At 39.7% G+C, this 22,820-nt stretch overlaps 1 protein-coding gene and 1 long non-coding RNA gene across 3 annotated transcripts; both read left to right on the forward strand.

Annotated features, from left to right (window-relative positions):
* Positions 1-1,584: 1,584 nt before the first annotated feature.
* On the forward strand, positions 1,585-3,966 carry LOC121909050. Of its 2 annotated transcripts, none has more exons than XR_006099360.1 (3): positions 1,585-2,073; positions 2,441-2,593; positions 2,814-3,966. It is a non-coding gene; the product is annotated as an uncharacterized LOC121909050 (long non-coding RNA). The 2 variants fall into 2 exon arrangements; XR_006099361.1 differs by having other exon boundaries at positions 2,459-2,593.
* Positions 3,967-13,952: 9,986 nt separating this feature from the next.
* On the forward strand, positions 13,953-19,148 carry LOC121908988 (proenkephalin-A-like). Its single transcript, XM_042429330.1, has 3 exons — positions 13,953-14,408; positions 14,811-14,957; positions 18,294-19,148. The coding sequence occupies exons 2-3, from the start codon at positions 14,814-14,816 to the stop codon at positions 18,879-18,881; spliced, it is 732 nt and encodes a 243-aa protein (XP_042285264.1). The 5' UTR covers positions 13,953-14,408; positions 14,811-14,813; the 3' UTR covers positions 18,882-19,148.
* The last annotated feature ends 3,672 nt before the right edge of the window (positions 19,149-22,820 follow it).

The following is a 22,820-nucleotide window of genomic DNA, read 5'->3' on the forward strand; positions in this document are numbered from 1 at the left end:
TGATCATGAGAATATTTTTATTATTTGCATTGTGAATTATCAAGATCATTTAAATCTCAAAAGCAGAGCATGTGCATGGGTTTTCTGCAACTGCAGGTGTTGCTGAAATCTTACAATCTGGAGGTTAGCCAATGTGTTTAGCATCATCTAATGTGGTCTGGCACACTGTTATTAGTATCAACTTTGATGGAGATGTTCTTAAAGATTTGCCTTTTACTTTGGACTACAGTCAACATGTACTTCATAAATTTGATTACTCTAACATCAGGTGTGGATTACTCTAATATTATAGAGTTACTCCTTAATCCTTGGTTATGCATCTTCATTTTGGGACTATGAACATGCAATGTGTGTGTTTTTTCTGTGGTGTTCAAAGTTTTGTTCATAGAACTTAGACATAGAAACTTAAATGGCAGAAACTACCGTAAGTTCATGTGAAAAAGATTATTATTGATTCTTGAGTTGATAATTGAGAAAATAATTCTGGGCCCTGCACACCCACACGTTTCCACTTATTCTGGCTGATAAGACCAAATCAGGTTGACTTTGGGTGGAGCTAAATTGGGAATAGAACTTTCCTACAACAGACTGACTATTGGCACTCACCATCAGTATCTCAAAACACCTGCACCCAGTGGTAAGTATCACAGGATATTTCACAATGTTTTATATAATTTATAATTAATTATATAATATGTAATTTAATAATCCTTACCATGTGGCAAATTAACAGATTTAATCAGCTAACATATATGTATATATGAAAGCAGACTGGAGCTAATTAACGTGTTAGCAAAAAGGAAATTATTTAGGAAATATTATTTAGCAGCCATATGACTGGAGATCTAAAACTAGATCTAAAATACTATTAAAAACATATCTGGAACATAGGCTTCAGTTAGCCAGTAAGTAACTTTAAAAAAAAAACAAAACTATAGTGTTAGAGCTTTTTGGCAGTGGTGAAAAAGAAATGTCCAGAGATGTGCAACTGTCATGGTTAGACAGGTTCTCTCCCTGACTCCTAGGCTGCATTAACACTGCCTGGTACAAGTGACCCAATTCCGATTTTTTGCTCACATGTGGCACAGATCGCAGATGTATTATGAACATGTAAACAGGAAAAAAAAGCACATGGAATCGGATATTCTCAGATCTGTGTCATGCCTCAAGCATATGTGGGAATGAATCTGATAGTACAATGGTAAATGGACTGTACTTGTGTAGCGCCTTTCTAGTCTTCCAACCACTCAAAGTGCTTTTACACCACAAGTCACATTCACACACATTCATACACTGAATGGGTACAGGGGCTACCATACAACCTGCCCATCAGAGAGAACTAACCATTCACACACATTCATACACTGATGGTACAGCCATCAGGAGCAATTTGGGGTTCAGTATCTTGCCCAAGGACACTCCGACATGCGGACTGGAGGAACTGGGAATCAAACCGGCGATCTTCCGATCAGTGGATGACCCACTCTACCTCCTGAGCCACATAATCGGATATATGCCAATGCGACTGTCATCTAAACAGACACATTCACACATCATTGAAAATGCGATCATCTTATACTTCTCTGCATTTTAATGACGTATAACGTTATTTTCACATGCACAGCTGGCACAACTACTGTCCGCTGAAAAAAAACAAAAACAAATACAGTGAAAGTGAAATGGAGGAGGAAGCCTCAAGCCAGAGGACACCTGCCGAGGTTACCTGTCTTTTAAGCCTTTGGAGTGTAGAGTCGGTGCAGGCCAAAATATAAGATTTACACCGAAACGGATCAGTTTATGAAGAAATTTCAGCCGCAATGGGAGAGCAAGGTTTTAAACGCTCATGGCTACAGTGTCAGTACAAAATCAAGAGTTTAAAAGCAAAATACAAGGAGGTCAAAGACCTCAACAGCAAGAGTGGAAATGGTTGTATTAGATGCCCCTTCTACGACCACATGGAAGTCATTTTAGGTGACAAACATAGCTGCTGAAAACCTGAGATACTAGATAGCTCCCGACAAGAAGCAGCATAGTCAGTGGACGGGGAAGACATGAAGTGTGATAACATTACTGGTAAGGATGAATTAAAGTTATTGCTGACATTTGCTAAAGTAGCTGGCATATAACGTTAGTTTAGCCATCGCCAGATTAGAAAAAATGATGTGATATTATCAGTAATGTTAGTGTTAGCCTATTTGTTTAGAAACAAGGGTGTTACCAGCTAGATAGTTATCATCATTACTAAGCATGATGACATCACATACTTAACCTAACCTGGCTAGTTAGCTGGGTAACATAATGTAATTTCTAATTTGGTGATGGCTACAATAGTCTAAATTGTTTTGTTATTATAGTCTGTGTAGTTCACTAATGTTAGTCTTACTTGTTGAAAGTAATTTTGAATATCTTTTTTCATATCAGTCACTTTTTATGTTATAAGACATTTGCCTTTAACCAGATGAGCTTCCTGACACTCCAAAGACCACCTCATCTAGTGAAACAAGTGCCTCATCAAGTGTGACCACCAAAGAGGCGACATCAAGGGTCTAAACACCAACACCTGGCACACACCAACAGGAGCATAGTGGAATTGGTACAATTTCATAACGTCATAGTAGTCATTGTTCTTCAGAAAATATTATGTCCTTTATGTTGTTTAAGGTATTGTACATCCTTTCACGCAAAATTGCTAATAGAACAAGACAGCTAGAATGATAGGGGTGCACAGTGTAGTAATCCATAAATAAAAGTAATAAAGTAATCCATAAACAAATTGCTCACTATGTAAAGAAATTAATCATGTCTTTCTACAGGTGCCTCTACAGTACGCAAGAGGCAGAAAAACAAAATGGAATCCACAGTGGAGATGTTTGGCCAGAAGTTTAAAGATTCCTTCTCCCAGACAAATGACATTGAGCTTCAGCTTAAATTGCAAGCAGTGCAGCACACCCACAAGTTAAGGATGATGACCCTGTTTACACAGTTCCTTGGAGGAAGACAGTCTCACCAGCCTGATATGCCACCCCTTCACTCGGGCCATACCACCAAGTCAAGCTCATGGTCAAGATTATGCCCGCCCTGCTCCCTTTCACCCGGATCATGCCTCTTTTTCACCAAAATGATGCCCACCCTCTTCCTCCCCTTTACCAGGATTATGCCTCTGTTGGTCCCTCACCATTCACACCCTCCATTCTTTCAAGAGGATCATACACACCTTTTCCTCATGATACCCAACCTTCACCCCCTCACTAGGCCAACATCCACTCTCAGCCAATCATTCCTGCCCACCCCCCTCCTTTTTTTCTTTCACCTGCCTAATTCAATATTGTTCAGGATTAATACTCAGGCAGTTTAGAAATGAGAATGGTTTGTAGTTTATGTACATTTAAGGTGAGCCCTGATTTCTTATGTGTTAACACTGTAATGTTGTATACCTTGTAGGTAGTGGCGGGCAATATGACCTATCACCTTTTTTGTTTACTTTATATTCAGGCAATTTAAAGTTCTGAATGGCCTGTGGTTTATATACATTTAAGATGAGCCCTGTTTTCTCATATGTTAACACTGTAATGTTGTACACCTTGTAGGTAGGGGTGGGTGATATGACCTCTCTATCACCTTTCTTAAATTTAAATAAAAATTAATATTCAGACAATTTTATGTTCAGAATGGCCTGTTTTCTTTTATATTAAGGGGGAACAGTGAAAGGTGTTAGTGGCCTACATGCATTTGAGCTTTCTCCTGTTAACTAGAGGAGTTATGTTAGCCTAGTCTTCTTGTTATTTGGATGTTTACATAACAGTCTTGAATTGAACCCAGGACACTGCAAGCACAAAACATGCACCCTAGCGTTTTCCAAACTGTCACTTAACACTTAAGAAGTGTGTCTTGTTTTGCTTTTAGCTTGTTTCCTTCTGCTAAACAGCCAATCTGGATGTTGAATGTCATATATGCCTTTGTATTTGTCATGGGTTCAAGATCTATTTAATTCAAGTCATTGAATACAGTTGAAATAAAAACAAATTCAGCATGAAAAATGTGGACTTGACTTTATTATTGTACAACTAAGGCACTTTCAGTGTGATTTTACACCACAATGCAAAAAGAAGTGTGCAACGTTGCTGTACTCAGATTTTCAGCAAAAATCATATGCACTGTGTCAAAAAAATGCTTCAAATATAAAACTATGTATTAATGTGAAATTGGCATTTACATCATTACATTTTTAGCCTACTAAAAATGTTCAGTGCTGTTCAGCAAAATGTTGGGTCAGTGCCTCTCTGATCCTTAATGGTTGGGTGTCTGCAACACCCAGCGGGTCAGCAGCCTCTACTGGTACATCAGGAGGTCCAGCTGTGTTGGGATCCTCATGGATGGGGATGGATTGTTGTGTTTTTCACATGAATTCCGCAGAGTGCAGCATGCACAGATGATTGTAGGGACCAATGATATGTCTACATCGAGACATTTTGCCAGGCACCTCCATCAACCCTTTAAGCGACCAAATGCACACTACACCAACATTCTAGCCCCACTTAATCTCTGGTTGAAGTAACACTGGTCTTCAGTCAGATTCCCAGTCTCAGAGTACCCCTTCATCAGCCATGACTGAAGTGGATAAGCTGGATCCCCTGAGGTCATTATTATGATAAGATTAGATATGGGATAAACAACAGATCAGGTCATGGTTATTGACTTTTTAGAAGCATAAGAGAGAGGGAATTTCTGTGTGATTTAAAAATAGAAAAAAGGGCAACCACTGCAAATGTAAGCACTTTATATTTCATTTAAAGTGTCATTTGTTTTTCTGGTGAATCTAATGATTTCTCACATGAAAAATGTCATTCTGGGTAACAGTAATGGATTTGGAAATTATTGACATTTCTACCATTGTTGGCATACAAAGGTTTACAGATATTCATAGTTAAAGCTTAACAAATAATTACTCATAATGAATATTCATGAGTAAATAAAGATGAGAGAGTTGAGAGTGTTGAGTCATACAGTATAGTTGAGACAAACTTTCCGCTGGTCTGAGCGAAAAATCCACTCATGTCACTCAGTCATTTTCGGATAGCACGTCATCACCTGCTAACAACATCATTTCCACATTTCAAAGTAAGAGTAATCTTTCTATGAGCTGTTTTTGTGTTTGTTTTTTTAATAATTAGCGACAAGTAACGTGCATTCATTGTTTATGTTAATACCATACAGTGAGTATTAGTGTGTGTTTATTTGTTCTATATATATTATCTAGCTCACACTTTCCTATACATTTCTGTTTGAGTATGAAAGGTATGAGGATGCTTGTGGACAACGTTAGCAGTTATCAGCCACCTCATCCTTTATATTTTTCATTTATTCTTTCAGGTGGGTAAAAGTCACAAAGCACTTCACATATTATTAGTAGTGTACTCTTACTAATGTAGTTGTAATGTCTGTGCTGAACCACATTGTATTTAGTTAGGTTACATTGTTTCAGTGAGGCTACTAGTTAGGTTAACTGTAGTAAGATATGACAAGTGACCGCATCCTGATTAAGGTCTTTGATAGCATTTGATATCATTTGGTCACTAAGATGACATGGCATTGTGATTATTCCATGGTACTATTTTGTAAGTGAAGTTAAGATACTAGTTAACTACAATATAACTGATGATAAATGATTTCACCAGTGCGAGTTATTACAATGTTTTTCTCATTAGGCATATCAATATCAAGTATATCTGTGCTTACCAAAATCTGTGGTCCACAACCGCTTGCAAGATAACAAAATGCCACCCCTTGCGATTAAAGTAGTCAGAGTGGTTTTCAGGTGGAGCGATGACAGGTATATGGCTCCCATTGATTGAGCCGGTGCATTAGGGGAAACCCCAGCTGGTCTTGAATCCATGAAGGATGGTTTGGAGTTCCTCATCTTCTGGCAGCTTGATGTAATCATGCATCATTTCTATTGCACAGCCTGGCAAAACTCGCGGACTATCAGGCATACTGATGCGTCGCTTATGCCAAACAAATCTACCAGTGTGCAATAACCAGCTTTTGTCACAAGCCACCATAGTCTGACTCCAACGTGCTTCTGTACTGTGATCGCCCAGCAAAATTTGCATATCCTCGTAGGAGAGCCTTGGCAATAACCTCTAACACAACATGTGAGCACTCTGAAGTTGCTGACCCCCTGTTCCTCGTCAAAGGTTCCAACGACACAATCCCATCAATCTTGATCTTTCCTGCATCCACACATCCCTCTGAACCGATGTAGCAGCGATTATTGTCGCATACCCCCATGCTGCAATAATGGCTCTCCTCTTTCTTCTCCACCTTAAAATGTGACAGATATTTTGCAGACCTCTAAAGATGCTTCAGAAAGCGATAGCTTGAATTATTCCTTCGGTTTCGTTTGCATCCATTGCAATTGTCGGATTGTTTACTTCTTGTTCGGCAACCAAACCCTCCTTTGCACATGCAGGTTGTTACAGGTGTTAAGCAAGTGTAAACACAGGTATTGAATATCGGTCACTTGTAAAAGTAGATGTAAACAGGCAGTAAAAAAAATCGAGTATGGGCAGAAAATCAGAACTGCAGGCTGTTGAGTGTGGATGGCACCTCTGTGTTTGAGCTCTACTTTCAGGTCCAGTATCATTACATTTAATTATAACAGCAACATAACATGATGTTGAGTATTGACCAGTAATATCACTTTGATATACACCAATAGAATAATTTAAGAAAATGTGTAAATGAAGAGTATGTGGGTTCTATGGAGAGAGTGTGAGCCAGACTGTCTCGGAAATGGCTGCTGCCTCACCTTTCCTACAGAGGAAGGGTCCTAATCATCAATCACCTGGTTGCCTCAACCCTTTGGCACAGACTGATAGTCTTGCCTCCACCAAGGGGCCTGGTTGAAGAAATCCAGAGAACACTTGTGAATTTCTTCTGGTCTGTACCTGCCAGTGCAGGAAAGAGGACAGGGCTTGGTTGACATTGCATCACGGATCACAGCCTTCAGACTGCAGGCAGCTCAGAGACTACTTTACAGTTTTGGCCTGCCATGGACATACACTGCCTGTATGCTACTGAGGAGTGCTGGATGCTTGGAATATGACAAACACTTGTTCCTGTTTCAGCCCCAGTCCATGGATCTAACTGGTCTGACACCTTTTTACCAGTCTGTCTTACAGGCATGGCAAGTTTTAACGTTTCATCGGGAGGCTGTGATGACACCAGGAATGTGGCTCTTTGAGGAGCCCCTGTTTGGAAATAGCTTCATCACCTCTCAGGTTCTGTCTTTTGTCAGCCTGAGATCCAGACTGAGAGAGGCTGGTTGTGTTAAACTGGGTCATCTCATGAAGACCTCCATCACCCATCTAGCTGAACTGCTGAACATCAGATCCAACAGACTGCTGCTCAGGTTGGTGGAGGAGTCTGTGCTTCCCTGCCAGAAGGCCTCAGAGCGTTTGCTGAAGACCAATCAGACCAATCTATCAGACCAATGAGATGATGAATATGAGTATGTCTTTCCTTCCCCTGCTGTCTCTCCTGCTGTGGGACAGTGGACAGATGAGGAGGACATCCTGCTGTGTCTAGAGACCCCAGAGTCAGCTGATTTTGAGACTCTGGGGAAAAAAGCAGCTTATTATATCAACGTGAAGGGTGAAGGTTTTTAATTAACGTTCTGTGTTCTTCTACACATCCAATGGCTGTTACACACACACACAGTCTACGTTTATACAGTTAAAAATGTAATATGCACTTATGCTGAATTGTTGCATCCTTTAGTGATTTAATAAAGGGATTTTTTAAATGTTTTAAAAATCTCTCTCTCTCCCTCTCTCTCTCTCTCTCTCTCTCTCTCACACACACACACACACACACACACACAGACCTCATGACTGGCATTGCTGGTTAATCTTTATTGAGGCTCTTGTTCCTGACAAATAAGTGCTGGGAACAAATAGTGAGGTGACTTGGTGATGTTAGCTGAACGCCTTTTCTTAATTAAAAAGTATGTCTTTGTTATACTTGCACTAATGATAACAGCTATCTGTGTGGGGGAGATAAGTGGGGAGAGTGAGGGTTGTACAGACAGGAACAGAAGGAATGACACTGTCTGTCCATGTGTATGTGTGACAGAGAAAGCTCTTACTAAACTTTGTATTAATAATGCAGTGCTTTGAATGAAATGCACTATGTGTCTAGATACCTAATCTGTATGTATGTAAATATAATGGGTACATACATGTAGCATGCAGTGTGATGGGAATGTGATCAGGGTTCAGTATGAAGTGCAGTATGTACATATTAATAAGAACATAGGGATAGACAATGTTATGTACAGTCACATGTATTATGATTGGTGATGCTGATGACTGTTGAAATCATGACAGAAGCTTTGGTGATGTCACTACAGTTGGTTTGTGAACAGATGTAAAGCTTAGCTTTGGGTGTACTGATGGTATCATTTTTGCCAATTACTGGAGCCACATAATTTGATCAAAGGGGAGGAAGTCTAGTTGGAACAAATGAGATGAGCAAGCTACAATCAGTCAGTAACATGCATCAATTTTAGGCTTTTACATCTCCTTAATCAGTCCTTACAGGAAACTGCAAGAATTAGCTCGCCACAAAATTTTGAAGATCTTACAATTTTTTTCAAATTTAAACAAATCTTCCCCCCAAAACTGTCAAACTACAAGAATGATTGCCAGAACAATGGAAGAATAGTTGGCAGTTTTTCACATAAAACTATCAACTTCAGAACCAATAAAAAACAATTTAAAAAATCAATCCTCAGTCTTAAAAAAAGCCAGGTTTGTTGATTTGACCATATTTAAATTAACCAAAACTGTTCAGTTTTGCCAGAGCACTGGAGTCACACTTGCATTAGCTGATTGTTATCATCTGCTTCATTTATGTTTTACCATCAATGGCGCTTCACCTGTTTGGCTACCAGCTGACTACTAACGTCCTATCAGGTGTACATTGCTGCCATGCTTCTCCTGGTTCATGCCTATGTCATTTACTGCTGCAGCTCCCTCCACTACTCCAACGTCCTCTTTATGTTCTAAGCTGGTATTGTTGATTTAACTAAGATCTATGTTGTTTATTCATGTATGTATTCGTTGATGGGGCATTAGTTCTCCAATTCTTGTCATTGCGTAGATTCTCAGAGCTCAGAGCTCTCTCAAAGAGCAGAGCATTTTCTGCCAAATCTAGCTATATAACCACCTGCTATACATTATCATTTTCTCAGTCATTTTCTCTGTTTTGTCTTACTGAACTGAAGCATTTATGGAGCTTGCTGGCCGCCCTACAGCTGTCACCATGGTCAATTCAGATTCGGTTCATTCTTGCCATTTTCTCTGTTACTAACCTCTCATGTCGTTCCAGATCCTGCCACTCTACTTGGCCTGCAGTTCCCTGCCTTCCAACTATTTCCTTCACCTGACTTTCCCAACCACCTGCATATCTGTTCCCCATTCACCTCCCCAGCATATATACTGGCCCCTTTCCCTCTGTCATTTACCTGATCATCCAATGCACTACCCAGTCTTAGTGTTCCAGCACTCAGTTCAGTTTTTTGCCTGCCCAGTTTTGACCCTTGCCTATTCCTGCCTGTCTTTTCCCTGACTGCTTTGTTTGCCTTTCACAGACTGTGAAACTTTGTTCTTGACCTGAGTAAAAAAATTGCTTTTATCTTCTGTGTTTCTGAGTTGTGCTATGGAGTCCAGCTTCCTGTTTTCAGTTGTACTTAGGGTACTGTACCGTATAGTTCTACCAGCTCCCCTCCCAGGTCCAGACAGTGGTGTCCACTTGGACTCCATCGGCCACCCAAACCTGCAGCTCTCCTGCCACGCCATCCACCTGACTGTTCCCAGGGGCTGAACCTCGATGTGACTGACAGACATAAAAAAAATAAAAAAATAAGATCATCTGGCATGACAGTTGCTGGTTTTATCTTGTGTACTATGTCATAGTGGAAGACAACACAGCAACTTGGAGGCCTCACAACACCCTGACAAAAAGACCAGTATGTCAGAATTCTTTTTGCCTTCTCTCAGTGTCTACGATGTTTTCTGGAGAGGAGAAAGAGAAATGTTGTTGGTGCTGTCAGGTGGAACAGTGAAGTCAGTCCCGGGAACATCCCTCCTGGCCACCTATGTATGCCATGAAATTCATAAACATTTATGACTTGAAAGGTAAACATATCATGTAGTCTGTTCCCAGCATAAGTGTCTGAAAGTGACTGATGACAATATCCACAGCAGAGTTCATGTAAATTCTTGTCATGTATTAATGTGTTCAACTGGTGGTACTAAAAGAAAGGTCAGGAAGTCACCAAAACATTAGGATTCTGGGGACCATAAAGATGGACACAAACAGTAGGTAACGAGATATCTTGTTGTGAACCAAACTGTTGGATGGACCAACTGACAAACTCCATCCTGGAGCCCCACTGCTAGCTTTGTATGTACAGTCAAAATCCTTCCCTATTTGCTGCATATTTCACTGCATACCTCTGCTGTGTATCATATTTATTGTGACCTCTAATGTTTGGTTTCAACATGTAATCCTGGTATGAACATTTATATTTACATTGCCCAAAGTCATATTTACATTACAGGGCTGTGGCTCAGGAGGTAGAGCCACAGCCACAGCCACTAATCATAGGATCGGCGGTTCAATTCCTGGTTCCTCCAGCCCGCATGTCGGCTGTGCCATCAGTGTGTGAATGTGTGTGCATGATTAGATTTCCTCTGATGGGCAGGTTGGGACCTTGCATGGTAGCCCCTGTACTTATTCAGCATATGAATTTGTGTGAACAGGTGAATGTGATTTGTAGTGTAAAAGCGCTTTGAATGGTCGGAAGACTAGAAAGGTTCTATACAAGTACAGTCCATTAACCATTTACCATTTACATTACCCAAAGTCACATGTCAAGAGAAGAAACCAGCAGCCTCTAAGCAAAATTAGAAGCATCATCATCATCATCATCATCATCATCATCATCATCATCATCATCACAATACCGTGGGGAGAATGTCATACTTATATATGTATAACATAATCAGTATGGCTAATAACACTGTCACTGTGGGTTAAAAATGACCTTGGGTAGAAGTGTCATTGGCCTAAATAGATGTCATCACTATGAGTAGAAACATGATGATGATGGCACCACGTGCATCATATTTGTGGACAAAACTTGTCATTGCTGTTGTAGAAACATCAGTGAAAGTTGAGGGTAGAAATGTCATCAAGAACTGTCATCAGGGAACTGTGTTAATACAGCCCCTTTAAGGACATGTGGAAAGCACCCTTCAGTGAAGTGGGGACAGTTGCAAAATATGAGGCCAATTCTAGCTTAAAAAACTGATATCTATCAACCGTTGAAGAATTCTGCTGGTTCATTTCACTAGTGCTCTCCCTGCGTCACAATTACAGTTTCAGATACAGTACTTGACCTTTTAACTTCTCATTTCTCTGACTCATGGTGAGCACTTGACTGCTCCTTTTTCTTTAGTACTCTCTCTTCTTAGATCTAGAGGAACCGTGACTTCAATCAGCACAGCCTTTTCTGTAACTGATGGAAAATCTGAAGGAACAGAGGTCACCAGTGAGCTTACTGTAGGTTCTTGACTGTTTGAAACTCATTGCCCTCATGAAGCGTCCATTATAGAACACAGACAAGTAAAGCGTCAGTAAAAAGTCAGACAAGCACAATTCAAACATGACTAGTTTTTGCTAATTTCTCCAGTTTAATGTTAAATGTTTTTAGGTACAACTTGGGTGCCAGTTTTAATTGCATAAGCAGCATTTTCAGTCAAATGTTACACACTTCTCGTGCTGTTATTGTCACAGGATTCGAATATGATGTCATCCACAGTACTCATCGACTAATTTTAAGGAAAATGTAGCTTTTAGCTATTTTTATTCATTTTATTTTCAAGATGAAAACACAGTAATCAGATGTCCCCTCCTGTCTGATTTCAGCTCTTGCAGTCTCGGAATATCTGTGAGTTGAGTTCACAGTTCACAGTTTTTCAAGTGTGTCTTAAAACAGCAGTCAGGTGTCCATATGAACAGTGAAAGAGGTTTCCTCACCGCAATCATTCCTCCTGTTCATACTGTTTATTAAAAGATCCCCTTCAAATGTGCTTTCAGTGTAAGTGATGGAGGACAAAATCCACAGTGTGTCCACACAGTCATTTAGTGCAAAAATGTGTTTAAAAGTTGATGTGAAACTTATATGAGGCTTCATCAGTCTGAGTTAGTCCATATCAAGTGCATGACACATTTACAGTCTTTTTAGCATCAAATTCCCTATTTGTGTTTCCTCGGACAGTGTTTCCCTGTTGAGCTGTGGTGGAAGTATAGTAACAGAAAAAGGAACTTTGGCTCTAAAAAGACTGTAACGTTGAAAGATATCTACTTGATTTGACTCATTTGGACACTGAAGCTTCATATTAGCTTCAGATAAACTACAAATACATTTTTACACAGAAGGAGGACTGTGGATTTTGTCCCCCATCACTTCCATTGTAAGTGCATTATGAAGGGATCTTCTAATGGTCAGTATGAACAGGAGGAATGATTATGGCAAGAAAAAGATGTTTCAATGTTCATTTTGGTACCTAAGTATTGTTTTAAGACAGACTTGAAAAATTGTGAACCTGTCCTTTTACACTTTGAGGTCAAGTAATAACTGTAAAAAGCTATTTCATGTTAGTTCTTTCCCCACTCTATATGAAATACTCTGGTAGGAGTTTCAAGCAGTGATTATAAAGTGCTGGTACAAGAGATGGCAGTGGCATTTTGTTTACAAGCTGAGAATGTGAATGAAGAGAATGTTGATACAGAATGTGCAAAGTGTGTTAGTGCTGCAGAATGAAACACTGGACAGCTCTGTGCTCGCTGCTGATGAGAGAACTGAGAGTTGTATTTGGCTGTCCTCCTCCACCTCCACCTCTGCAGTCTGTAAAAGCAGAACATCTGCCCATCTCTGCCAACACCTGGATATCAAATGCCATGGAGCTCGGTCCATTTCTGCACCTGTGGACAGTCGCTGCAGAAACCAGCAGCCTCCTACGTCCTCCTGAAAGATGCTTTTCACCACTTTAACAGGTATACTTCCTCCTCAGCTCAGCAGGATGCTGGGCCTCCAGTATGACCCACCAATAGGAGCAGTTCCTTATTAGCAAAGAAGCTGCTTACCAGCCTGTCCCCCTGCTGACTTGTGGAGGCAAGAGGCACCCTAAAACTAGAAAATAAAATGTAATCACCTACATATACTTTGCAAGATGTGGCTGTCAGCGTGTTATTTATACTCATAGATATCAGTAAAAATGACCTTTTAATGATTATATGACATTTGAAAATATCTCCTATTGTCAACCCTCTTGGGGCACACGTCCTCTCATTCCAATCATGTCACAGGCATGTAAAACAGATCTATACACTTGTCGGTCTCAGTACAGGTTTTACTGTGGAGTGAACCTATAAAGCACATGAATGATCTTTCCCATCTCTGATCAGACATCAAATAGAAAATCATATAGAAATAAAAACATTATGACTAGCTGTGGTCATGGAAGCAGTGACTGGAGAATATCAGATTTTTCATAAAAGAGCAGCTCATGAACCAGTATGTCATATCACCCTGAACCCTGCAGAGTGGTTTCTATTGGCACAGTGACATAAAACAGCTTGTAGGCTGTGTGTTAATTAATCTTTGTTAGGGAAAGAGCAAGTCTCTCACACATACGCAGATGAAATATTATTCCCACACTGAACGTGCATGGTAGACTGCCTTTTATTATCTATATCAAAGACTTCCTGAGAAGCAATAAAAGAGAGGACTTGATAGAGTCAGTGTGTGCGTATATGTGTGTTTGTGTGTGTGTGTGTGTGTGTGTGTGTGTGTGTGTGTGTGTGTGTGTGTGTGTGTGTGTGTGTGTTTGTGTTTGTGTAAGAGAAGGGGGGAAGCTGTCACGTCACATCATCACGCTTATTAACCCCTCCACCCCCTCCCCATTATCTCCGGTGACGTAAGCCACACAAACTACTTAAACGACCCGCGGAGCAAGCGGCCACGGCAGTACAGCGGACAGTTTGAGCGCACTCCACAAGAGTTAAACGCGTCTTTGTTTGTTCCTCTAACAACAGTCTGGTGCTCCGCTTTCTCTCTCGGACAACAGAAGACAGAGAAAGAGGAGAGAAAGTACTGTGTGTCCGTGTTTGTGTGCCTGTGTGTATGTGTGTTTGCTGCCCGCCGCGTGCCGCACAGGGAACCGCACGCAAACATATTGGGATCACAGGCTCGCGCCACTCAGTTTCCCACTCCGCTGGTACCCCCGTGGAAGAGGAAAGCACCGAAAGGCTTAAATATCGTTTAAAATAATACAGAGGTAAGATAATAACTTCTTTATTTACAGAAAACTTCTACTGCTATTAACATCCTACAACTAATAATGATCAGAATTATTCTCCTAAACTGTAGGCTGCATCTCCATGGCGTGCTTATGAAAATTTTACACTTATTAACTGTCTTGTCTCGTGTTATTAATTTTTCATTTTATTATTTATTATTAAGACTAGTTGCAGGCGAGTAGTTTTGGTACTAAGTTGTAATAGTAAAGTAGTATTAAAGTAGTATTAGTAGTAGAAATAGATAGGTAATATTATTTTAACGTTATTGTCTGATTTTTCTGCGATTTTTCATTACAATTGGATTTTTTTATGTGAATTTTAATGTTAATAATCTGACAAAGTTTTGTAATTGTTGTGTTTTTGTCCTTTTTATTCTTCAGTCCATGGCTGCCTACGCACACAGCAGCTGCGTGTGGATGCTGCTTCTGGGCACCTGTGTGTCGCTGGTGGTTGGAACGGACTGCGGGAAGGAATGTGCACTGTGTGTGTACCGTCTGCTGGGACAGCAGTCTGGTTTCTCCTCCTTGGTAATGTCACTACATTTTATTATGATAAAGTATATATATTGTTGTTGTTTTAACATACTTAGAGATAAACTAGTAATTGATGTTAATGAGGCTGTAGAGACAGCAGTCTGGTGCCTCAGCTCTGATCACTTTGATCATAAATTAGGTACAAAGTCTAACCTAGAGAGGCGAACAGCAGTCTGGTTTCTCTTCCTTACAAAGTTATATTAATATCATTTTATCATCTATAATACGTGCAGGCACCAGCTAATAATAGCACCAAGCAGCTCTTAACTAAACTGTAATGATATAAGGTCAAATATGTGTGGACTCATCTTGAAAATAATTAGAAAATACTTCTTCCTTCCAAGTTTTAGAGATGTATTTGCTTTCTTTTCCTTTTATGTAGTCTTCTATGTTCCTACTCATTCCTGCTTTTTATTCCACTCCTCTCTGCTCATTTCCTTTCCTATTCTGTTTTCCTTAATTTTCTTTCAGTTCATTAAAAAATCATCCATCCTTTCATCCTCCTCATTTCCTCTCATTTTATTTCCTTTCCTCTCCTCTTATTATGTTAATATTTCCCTGTAGACTTAAATATAAAGCATCATTAAACAGATTTCAGGGCTTGTCGCTCCTTCTCTCTCCTTTTATTCCTTCACCCATCCTCTTTTCCTATTTCCACCCCTTCTTTTTCATTTTATGATCATAATCATGTGATTATTGTTCTGTAGACTTAAATCCAAAAATTGGAAAACTGGCAGATGTTTTTTTTACTGAAGTCTTTCCTTTTCTTGTGTTGTTCTTTCTTCTCCCCTCCCCCTCTCTTTCTACTCTTCCCTCATCCTCCCTTCATTTCTTCTCCTTCCCCTCCCCTCCTTCTGTTTCACATCCCTGCTCTCCTAATCTTTGGATAACCACTGTCATTAATATGATTTTGATTAGATTTCCACTTGGGGGAGTAATATATTTTAGCTTCCATGATGTAAAATATACTCCTCCAAAAAATTGCCAGATTGTTTTTTACAAAAAAATGTTTCAATATCACTGAGAAGCCTGTGATTATCTGAGCAAATGAAATGTGATGACAGTAGACAGACAGTAGAGAGTCCTAGACCAAAGATTTTATCAAAGCAAATCTTCATTGAACACTTTCTTTAGACTGAATCTCTGAGAAATTGTCCATATGTTAGCCTTTGTTGTCCTATTTCCTTCATTATGAAATTACATATTGTATACTTCCCATCTTGGCCACCAGAGGGTGCTGCTGCCCTCTACCGTCCCAGCCCCTCAGGTGCCAATATGTCCTCAACTCAATTTTTCTGTTCATTAATTCTGTCTTCATAAGCCAGCGGCACTGAAAGCTCAGCAAGAATCCCTCCTCTTCGCCATCAAACTGGAATTTCTGATGGCTCAAATAAGTGAAATCCAATGACACGTATGAGGTTGGGAGCAGGTTATTCTGGCAGTATTCAGCCCCTGAGACCCAGCAGATGCCTTTAGTCTGATTATACTCCTGCCACTAGGGCTATATGGACTCACATAGTTAAAGGATGACTGGGATAAGTGGGTGGCGGGATGGGGAACACACAGCATTTATAGGGTAGGCTTCCATTCGATGCATAGGATAGTGTTGTCAGTTGGTGAGGCTGGGACAGATGGTTTTAAGGAGGAAAGTGGTTGTTAAGGGAGTAAGTGAGGGATGTTTCAGAGAAAAGGGGCTGTTTTGTTTTCCCAAACCATCTGTTGACTGTTGTAATCTCTCCATCGTCAACTGTTTCTCTCCATTGCAGTCTTTGTCTGTTGTTCTCTATCTGAACACAATCTATGAGTGCAAGATAGATAGCAGACATCTCCCTGTGTCTTTCCGTCTCCTTTTCTGCATTTCAGTTTCAATGACAATTCCTCAAGCTTTTTAGGCATGGGTAGAGTGGGCAAATGGAACAAAAATGTGGGTGGAAGGAGCAACATAGGACACATGATTGAAAATCCATAACCTTTTTTTGAATTTCTTCTCATCACTATTACAACTGGAGGATTGGGTTATGGCCACAAAAGGCTCTTCTATCACAATAAATTATGAAATAAGTTGTTTTATTTTTCCATGATCTGTTTTTTGGGTTGATGGAAGAAACTCTGTCAACCCACAAAAAAACACAAAATGAGAGTCCAAGGTGACATCTTCAAATCTTATTTTGTCCAACAAGCAGTCCAAAACCCAGAAATACTGAGTTCACAATTATATAAAACAGAGAGAAGCAGCAAATCATCACATTTGAGGAACTGGCATTTTTGACTATATTAATCAGTCAGAATGGCCAAAATCAACTAATTAATTAACTGACTAATCGCTTTAGCTCTAAAATGAAAAACAAAATTGTTAAAGCCTGAAAAGAATTCAGTTTTCATATTATCAGTTATTTTACATCTCAGATGAGTTAAGTGACATTTTAGAGTCAAATAACTGTATTTGAAGTCAAAAGTAGGCTGTCAGGACAGACAAATATACCAGGAGTATAGGGCTATTAAAGTGTGTTGTTAAACAGATATTATTTTTAAAAAAGTTTATAATAATAGCCATAATTATTCAGAAATATTTCACCTTGATAAGGAAAATGTATTAGCCTAACACATAATTTGAGGGAAATTAGGCATGAAAGAATTCATACTGTAATGATACTGAACATTAGGTCCAATTATTAGTTTGAAAATAGCAGTAATTATATTGATGATGTCATCATCAGGGTCTCTGATGATGACATCTCTGTCAGAGCCACAGAACACATAATACCACTGTTTTCACATAGTAGTACTCCCCATGGCTTGAAAACTGATCTCCATGGAGTATTCCTTTTAAGTTTGAGCTGGAGTCAGGATGTGGTTAGCCTAGCTCAGCATAAAGACTGGAAGCAGGGGGAAACATCTAGCCCTGCTCTGTCCAAAATTTAAAAAAAAAATGCACAGACCTAAACCTTTGAAGTTTACATATTAATATATTGTATCTTGTTTTTTTTAAGCTGCACACAAACAAAATTCAAACATGTAGATTTGTGGTTTCAGGAGGAACCACACAACACAACAGCAGTGAGGTGCAGTGATGGTCCCTTATGTTGAGGCCCTTCAGTTTACACAGGGGTTTAAAGCTTTAAATCAGCCACATTTTAACCTAATATGTAAAGTTGGAAGGTCTTTTTAAGTATAAAACAGAGGGATTCCTCCCCCTGGTGACAACAGTGTGACTGAGATGCTAATGTTTCAACAGGGGCTCAAAGCTGCAGTTACTAGCCAGAAAAACTTGATTGAGACAGTGTTTGAATATGATTATGAAAGTCATGGTGATCATTTTGATTTTTCCAGACATGCTCACTTGAGTGTGATGGTGGGTTGGACAGTCAGAAGCTCCGCCTCTGCCGGGACATCCTATTGGAAGAGGAAAACCACATTCCTCTCAATGAGAACCCCCGTCAACAGCAAGAACAGGAAGCAGCAAGCACCATTACGGCTGACAATGAGGATGCAACATCACCAGAACACCAGCTGGCCAAGAAGTATGGCGGCTTCATGAAGCGTTATGGTGGTTTCATGTCTCGTCGTTCCTCCTCCCCAGAGGGGGCACTAGAGGATGCTGGAAACCAAGACGAGGAAGAAAATGTCCGCCTGGAGATCCTAAAGATCCTCAATGCAGCGGCTGAGCACAGCAGTGAGGGGGGTGAGGCAGTGAAGAGGTACGGAGGCTTCATGCGTCGGGCTGAAGGAGGGGTGGCCCAGGGTGACCTGCTGGAGGCTGTGTTAGGCCGTGGGCTGAAGAAACGCTACGGAGGGTTCATGAGGCGCGTGGGCAGGCCTGAGTGGCTGGTGGACAGCAGCAAGAGTGGGGGGGTGTTGAAACGTGCATGGGAGAACGGCAGCGAGCTACAGAAGAGGTACGGGGGGTTCATGGACTAGGATGCCACAGTTATGACCTGTCACTCCCCCCCTCCCTACAACCCCCTCTCTTCAACCAATCACCTTGTAGAATGGACTGGTTGGTGTCTGAATCAACTGCCCACCCACTCTGCTAATTACATTGCATCATCTGGCTTTGTATAAACGTGCTGCTGCCTTCTTCAGTGGTTCAATTGGTCCTGTAATGATAGAAAAGATAAACAAATATTGTTCAGATGTTCAAAAATCATTTTTTGGCTGACATTTCTGGTCTGTTTTTGGTTTTCATGATGATATTATTTATTAAAAGAATATGTTGATTGAGGTGTGTCGGTCGAGTGTTTTAAAATTTACAGAATGTGAGTCCAATGGCTTAGGTTTTGTTTCAGAAATGGGGACAACACAATGTGTTCTTCAAACTTGTCTATCATGTCAACACAACGCATTGTTAGTTATTGTGTTTTCCATAATAATCTTAGTTTAACAAAAAAATTAAAAATGCCTATATGTTAATTTTGCTATAAAATGAAAGTCACACTTAGTTTGACCTGGGGTTATCTGACCTGATACTCCACATGATACTGAATGATGAATAATGTTGCATTTGCATCCTCACTGAAAACAGCCCTGTCCTTAACTACCCTACAATTGACTCATGTTCAATTCTAGTGTGTTACCTGATAATCAAAAATACAGATTCAATGCTTTTTTCCCCTAAAAAACATGCAAAGTAGAATAGTTTTAGCCCTGAGTGGTGTTTGCAGTTCCTGTCCCAAAAAGATCCACCAGTCAGAGGACAGGGCAGCCTGTATGAAGTCGGAGAGGCAAAACCCAGGGCAAAAATGTCCCCAAATTTTGTCAGACATTGTATGTTTTTATTAATCTTGTAAATCGTTATGTAATTCACACTTCACTTTCTGATCTGTCTTTCTGCATGGCCAAAAACACATCTATACTCACACTATACGTATAAATTGCCAGGACAGTGTGGGTGCTTACATTGACTGTAAAGCCCTAGTTGCAATAAAGTTTATTCAAACAAGACCACCATGTCTTCAAAAATGTTGACAAAGAGGAAAAAGGTACTATTACTTTGTGAAATTCTACTTTGAATGGAAAGCAAGAGGAAAAAAGAAGAATATGAAGTCACAGATGGCTGGAAGATGGAGACAATGCAGGTACAGCAAAGTATTTTATTTCTATCACAGTCTCACTCAAGCTTGCAGTAAAATACTACTGCAACAATATCAAGCTCACTCATTACAGTTTCACAGCAGTCATGTGGGAAACTGGGATTACAACAGGAATAAGCTTTTTGCTTTATTGTGCTTCTATCCTCGACAATTAAAGAGTGTGCCAGGACTGGCTGACTGCAGCCTTATATTTACTTTTGTTGACCAATCACTCAATCAATCAATCAAAATATCTATCTATTCATCTATCCATCCATCTGCTGCTCAAATTGTAAAATAGCTGACCAAAATTTCTGACATGCCAGAAATCCATTTAATCGTACCACAACCAAACCTTTGATCAATAGGTTAAATCAGGTTTAATTATATGTGATCCTTAAACTTTCTCCCATCTGGAATTTAGAGATTTAGGAGATTGGAATTATTAATTTAAACTCTCCCCCAGTGTCCAGTGGAAACTTTGTCTTTGTTTGTCTGTGTCATGGGTCATCGTTGTTATGTTGTCTGTCCTTGTCAGGGGTGTTTGACCCTAATGGATGTAAAGACCAGTTTTGCAACTGCCAAATGTGAATATGTAGACCACAGTAGGCTGGTGAGAGTTCAGGGCTGCACAACTGTCTTAGTTTCTACAAAACTGTGCAACAAATAACTGTTTTTATGTGACTGTATCTAAGACCTTACTCGGATTAGATTTTACATAATAATATATATTGCATTTGGCTTCATAAGGAAATGTAACCACGTAGTTAATGAGTTGTATGACAACACGATTTTACAATAGCCTCACACAGTCACGACCCTAACTCTAATCTAATTACATGTATAATAAGGTCTTGTAATTTTTGATTACTGGTGCTGGGGAGGAAAAAATGGCACTGTGTTTATTCATACATAAAAATGAACCTACTTCAATATAAAAGTAAGTTTCATACTGGGAAACATTAATTGAACAAAAGCATCTGCTTGCTAAACTCAACGTGTTTTTTTGTTTGTTTGTTTTTTTAGGAAGTTGCTTTACATGAAGTCCATCTGGGAGAAGGCCTGGCTAGTAGATTTGGTTTAGGTGTGATGTAGGACTTCAAATTTGTCAGGCATTCATCAAACTTTCCCCATCAGTGTGAGAGCATGACATTAGCTGCCTCTCAATTCAGGATCTGGATCCTTGAATCTCATTTCAAAGGCTACTCTAAGGACACAGCTAATGTATCTTTTACAGCCGTCAATATCAAATCATTGTGCGCTGGTTGGTTGTTTAACAATGTGTTCAGGTAATATGATACAATCAGTACTTCACTGATTTAGCATTGCACTCCTATCACATTGTCAGACTCACAACAGACAGTTTCTTGTAAAAAGGATCAGAATCAATGCAGCAGAACCAGAGATATCATTTTTTTTATTCCACACATTCTTCTGCCATGTCAAAACCCGGCGCCTACATCACCCACAATGCAACTTGGCCGGTTGGAGATTGACACCTAGAAACATGCTAATGTGTTAAATTGTTCCCCTGTGAAGGAAAACAAAAAAGGAAAACTGCATATTGAGGGGTTTTCAATTTAAAAAAATAATGCAAGCTACAAAGGCTCAACATGTTAAGAGGTAATTGATGATTAGACAATAAGTAAATAAAGGAAACATTTTTTAAACCAGTCATTGTAACTATGCTGAATAACAGGCTTCACTTCCTGTCCAGGAAATTTGTTTTTGAGGGACATGCAGGGAAGTGTGGTTGCAGTCAAATCAGAACTTCAGACGTCTCTCACTACACTGTTTCACGTCACTGAATACACAGTCCAGTTCACCTTTATTTCCCCTTCCAATCAGTGATTCATATAACTGGATTATGATGGTTCACAGATTATGATTACAATGAGGTTAATATTATGCTAAGTTTTAGACTGTGGTTAGAGGAAAAGTAATCACTGGAAGTCTAATAAGTTCAACACGGCCAGATGAACACTGTGTGAAGCCCTGGGGCAATGATGGGCAGTGGGCCCCTACCAACCTCCATTTGCTTATACATTGTGTATGTACAGTATGTACATATGTACGAACATACAGTATTGGCCCTGTCATCTTCAAGTATGCATCAAGACTTTCTAATCCTGTGGAGGTCAAATGCATAAACTTGTGCGTGTGTGTGTGTATTTTTCTTTGTACTTTTGGACTTCCCAGTAAATCACTGTGGCTTATTTAAAGGTAATCCTCAGATGTACTTTATTGCAAGCAAGCAGCTGAGTCAAACAAAGATCTGAACAGTGAAGTTGATTGTGCCATCAAATGCTAACAGGCCCATTACTTCAGCAGTCAGTGATGGCAGTAATCCACAACAGCTTCTATTGAATCTTAAATGACCTGCCCATTGCTGAGCCAAAGGAGCCACTTATGTTTCTCTAAAATAATTGGATACATAAAATCCAAATGCTGAGCAGTAACAGTGAATGTCCATTCATGTAGAGAAGGTGAAGCAAGTTTGAGTAAAATGTGAGCCTGGCAAATCAATATAGCCATTTATATCAGAATTTCCTCTGGCTATTTTCCTTTGCAAGACATAGAGGCTTTCAAATATGCACTTATTCCATCTAGTGATAAATAAAATCTTAATCAATCTATCTACCTTGAATTTACCTGAATACACAGCCAGTTCAAATACCTTAATTTATACAGAGTTAAAGTAAGGTTCTTTGAGATTTCTCTGGTTAAAAAAGAGGTTTGACAAAAACCCTGTAGCTCTTAGGACATTGTACAGGAAGTTGATAACCTT

The sequence above is a fragment of the Thunnus maccoyii genome, chromosome 12, assembly GCF_910596095.1.
Source record: "Thunnus maccoyii chromosome 12, fThuMac1.1, whole genome shotgun sequence".
Taxonomy (NCBI): domain Eukaryota; kingdom Metazoa; phylum Chordata; class Actinopteri; order Scombriformes; family Scombridae; genus Thunnus; species Thunnus maccoyii.